Below are 3322 nucleotides of genomic sequence, written 5' to 3' on the forward strand. Positions count from 1 at the left end.
GCCCAGGGCCAGCTGCCAAGGGCCGAGAACGGCTCCTGGAGGACGCGGGAGACACAGGAGGCCTCCTGCAGGCAGGAGAGGTGGCGCCCGCCCCCTGCCTGCAGGAAAAGGGCCGTGACTGGGACAGACAGTCGATGTGGGGAGAGGAGTTCCACGTGGAGGGCTTTCGAGGGTGCGGCCAGGAGGCCCTGAGCCGGGGGGACCCCAGTGCCAGACCTTCTGGGCTCTGAGACCTCCCTGAGGGGGCTCCTGGCCACCCTACCCCGGCCGCTGCCTGGGATCTCAAAGCTTGTGAAGAGTAAACGCCCATGAACCAAAGGGACGCTGCTGTCCCTGGACACGCCTGCCCTAAGGCGCCAGCCACCACTGGGTCGCCCTCTCCATACCCTCCTTCTGGAGAACAGGCTGCACTTACACCATAAAGAAACATTTTGCTCATTAGCTTCTAAAATCCAAAGACGAGAACTATAGCTGAGCCTTGAAAAGACAAGGACCCGACGGGATAGAGCCGGAGCAAAGGGTCTCAGGCCCAGAGGCCTGTTCACCGTGGCGGCAGGGGGGCCGCCCCTCGCTGGGTCAAGTCGGGGTGGAGGCATCCACTCTGCCCAGTGTGCCCGGTGCTGGGCAAGCCTCACGCAGGAGACTGAGAAACTCAGGGGGTCACAGCACCCGCGGTATGAGGAGGTGTGAGCAGAAGGCGGCCGGCCGGGTAAGCGTATGAACGCGGCTACGTGGACGATGTGTGCGCAGGGGCTATGTGGACGATGTGTGCGCAGTGCTGGCCGCCCGCCTCAGTCCTCACGGGAGTCCCCAGAGGAGCCGGGGCGCGAGTGGGCTTCCTGACAGTGTTACAAGAACAGTGCGTGCGGCTGAGATGAAGGCACAAAGCCTCATAAGGTCTTGAAAAAGGTGGTGGTTACAGAGGCAGCGAGAGCCAGCGTGGCCCAGTGGGAACAACAGGCGTCCAGCTCTTTGGAACATTCTTCTCAACGTTTCCAAGGGCCTGAATGTTCTTTAAAATGAAATGACAGGGAGCCAGAGTAAAGTAGAAAGAAAATCTGTACCACACTAAGATACTGTCACTTACTGCTAGAAAATTCATTCTGGAAAATACAGTATCGGACACCACCTTTCAAACAAGAACAGAGAACGTGCGCCTACTGACCGGAAGTAGTCGCAGGAGGCGGCCAGCAGGATGCGGTGGGCCTCGAGCTGCTTCCCCTCCACCACCAGGACCACATCGAAGAGGATGCCGCTGTCCCGCAGGGCCAGCAGCCCCCGGAGCAGCGCCTGGGAGTGCTGGGCGCTCCGGTAGGTGCTGCTGACGCAGTGCGGGTGGGAGGGCTGCGTGGGCAACTTGCAGAGACGGGCGAACTCCTGCTCTTCCGCCATCCTGACCACGGCTCCCAACCTCAGCTCCGCGGCTGTCAGCTGGCAAGACACGGGGCAAGCGTTGAGCCCGGGGGCCACGCAGGGCTGGCTGCGCTGCTCTGGGGCCTCCCTCGCGCTCACCGGTGCTTTCCCCGGAGGTTCAAGCCTCTAGCACCCTCTTCCCTACCACGGTCCAGACTTGGGGCCTCCTTCCTCCCGACCTGTGTTCCTTCACAACTAAGACCCTCCTTCCCATTTCATTTCCTTTAGCATGGCTGTGAGACAGAAGGTTCTAGAGATGGACCAACCCATGGGAACCCAGCCGGTGGACCCCGTGTGGTGAACCTCAGCGTGAGGCCCCTCAGCCAAGGAAAGGGGACTAAAGACAGCCAGTCCCTCAGGGCATTCTAAAATCCCCAGAGGACAAACACGAGGACCAGCGTAGACCAGTTCTCAAGGGCTCTTCCTCTCTCCTGTTGCGAAAGAACACTGGGTTCCCAACGCAGGAATGGACGCAAAAGAAAAAAAAAAACACCAGGGGCCTCCTAGAAGATCCCGTGATTAGAACTCCATGCTTCCACTGGACGGAGGGTGGGACAGATCCCTGGTTGGGAAACTAAGATCCTGAATGCTGAGCCAACCAGAAGTGACTAGGGACAGCTTGCTGCTTCGGTCAAGGGGCAGCCAATCCATCCTGCACCAAGCTGGGGGATCAAGCTGTGCACCCTTCAGGCCACAGGACCGCCAGCCAGCGGGCCACGTGCTGCAGGCCACGAACATCTGCCTTCCCCACCTCTCGTTCCTCCATGATCCCCTCCCCTAATGTGCTGCTTCTTCAACCCCCTACTGGACCTTTGAAAGAAAAAATGAGAAAGAGATTCTACAGTAAACAAAAAAGTATATGATGAAGCTTAAATCTCCTGCCCACTTAGGTCCCCAACCAGACTGTCTCTCAGAGGCAAGTACTCTACTCCCTGCCCTTCCGGCAGCATCGACGCATTTGCAGGCAAAGCTGTAAAACTAAATTCCCCCGTCTTAGCAGATGTTACACCTTCACCTTACATCCCTCCCACAGTCCACTGTATGGGTAACCCTACTTTATTTAACCAGTCCTTTTCAGAGGGATGTTTGGGTTTCCGCCAATTGTTTGCTGGTGCTAAGTTTTGCACTGAAAATCAGAGATTTGCAGTGTCTGTGGTCGCTAAGTGAGGAGCATTTACTGAATACAGAGCTGCTGGTTATCTTAGTTTGACTGAGTAGAGGACCTTTCAATAAATACTGCCAAAGTGCCTTCCATAGAGGGTGTACCTATTTATTCTCCCACCAGCAAAGTGAGAGAACCAGATTCCAATCAGTGTGTAGGACACCAATAGCGTTTCTTTTTAATGTTTGCTGACTTAACAGATTAAAAAAACAGCATTTCACAGGCTAACTTTGTTTTGGTAACTGACGAAATTTCAAAAAATAAGAAAGTGGAACGAGGCACATCCTTTAGGACTGCCTTCCCACGCCTGTTTTTCTGAAATAAAGTTTGTTTACCCTGGGAGCTCACTTTCTGGCACCTTCAGTGAAGCCCTCCCTTAGACTCAGTATACCCTCAACCCGTAACGATCCCAGTCATCACACAGCAAGGCCCTGTGTGCAGTCCTGCGAGGGAGGAGAAAGGAGGCTTCACGCCCCAAGCAGGTACAGACTCAAGGACGCTAACACGCATTTCCGTAAACTCATGGAGGACAGGGTCGGAACATCTCTGAAGAAATGTCCGACGACACCCTTTACTGAGGAGGCACCCCAGTCTTCTGCAGGGCCCCAGTCAGCGTCTGCACGAGGCAAGGTCTGCAACAAAGGGAAAGGGGTCCCAGTCCCCGGGGCGGGGGGGGACCCGCGGCGCGGACGGGTGAAGCGCTCTGGGGCGTCGCGGCCGCGGGGCAGGGAGGCGCCCGGGAACAGG

General features: G+C 56.6%; 1 protein-coding gene across 1 annotated transcript in view; it reads right to left on the reverse strand.

Moving 5' to 3' along the window:
• Window positions 1–3322, reverse strand: part of KLHL22 (kelch-like family member 22) — a gene marked incomplete at its 3' end in the record, with an annotated part of 26373 nt that overhangs the window by 16932 nt on the left and 6119 nt on the right. The window contains exon 2 of the mRNA XM_010851512.1: window positions 1166–1431. Within this exon, the coding sequence (XP_010849814.1) occupies window positions 1166–1392 (227 nt within the window). The remainder of the gene's footprint in view (window positions 1–1165; window positions 1432–3322) is intronic.

Source organism: Bison bison, unplaced genomic scaffold, assembly GCF_000754665.1.
Source record: "Bison bison bison isolate TAMUID 2011002044 unplaced genomic scaffold, Bison_UMD1.0 scf7180017851776, whole genome shotgun sequence".
Taxonomy (NCBI): domain Eukaryota; kingdom Metazoa; phylum Chordata; class Mammalia; order Artiodactyla; family Bovidae; genus Bison; species Bison bison.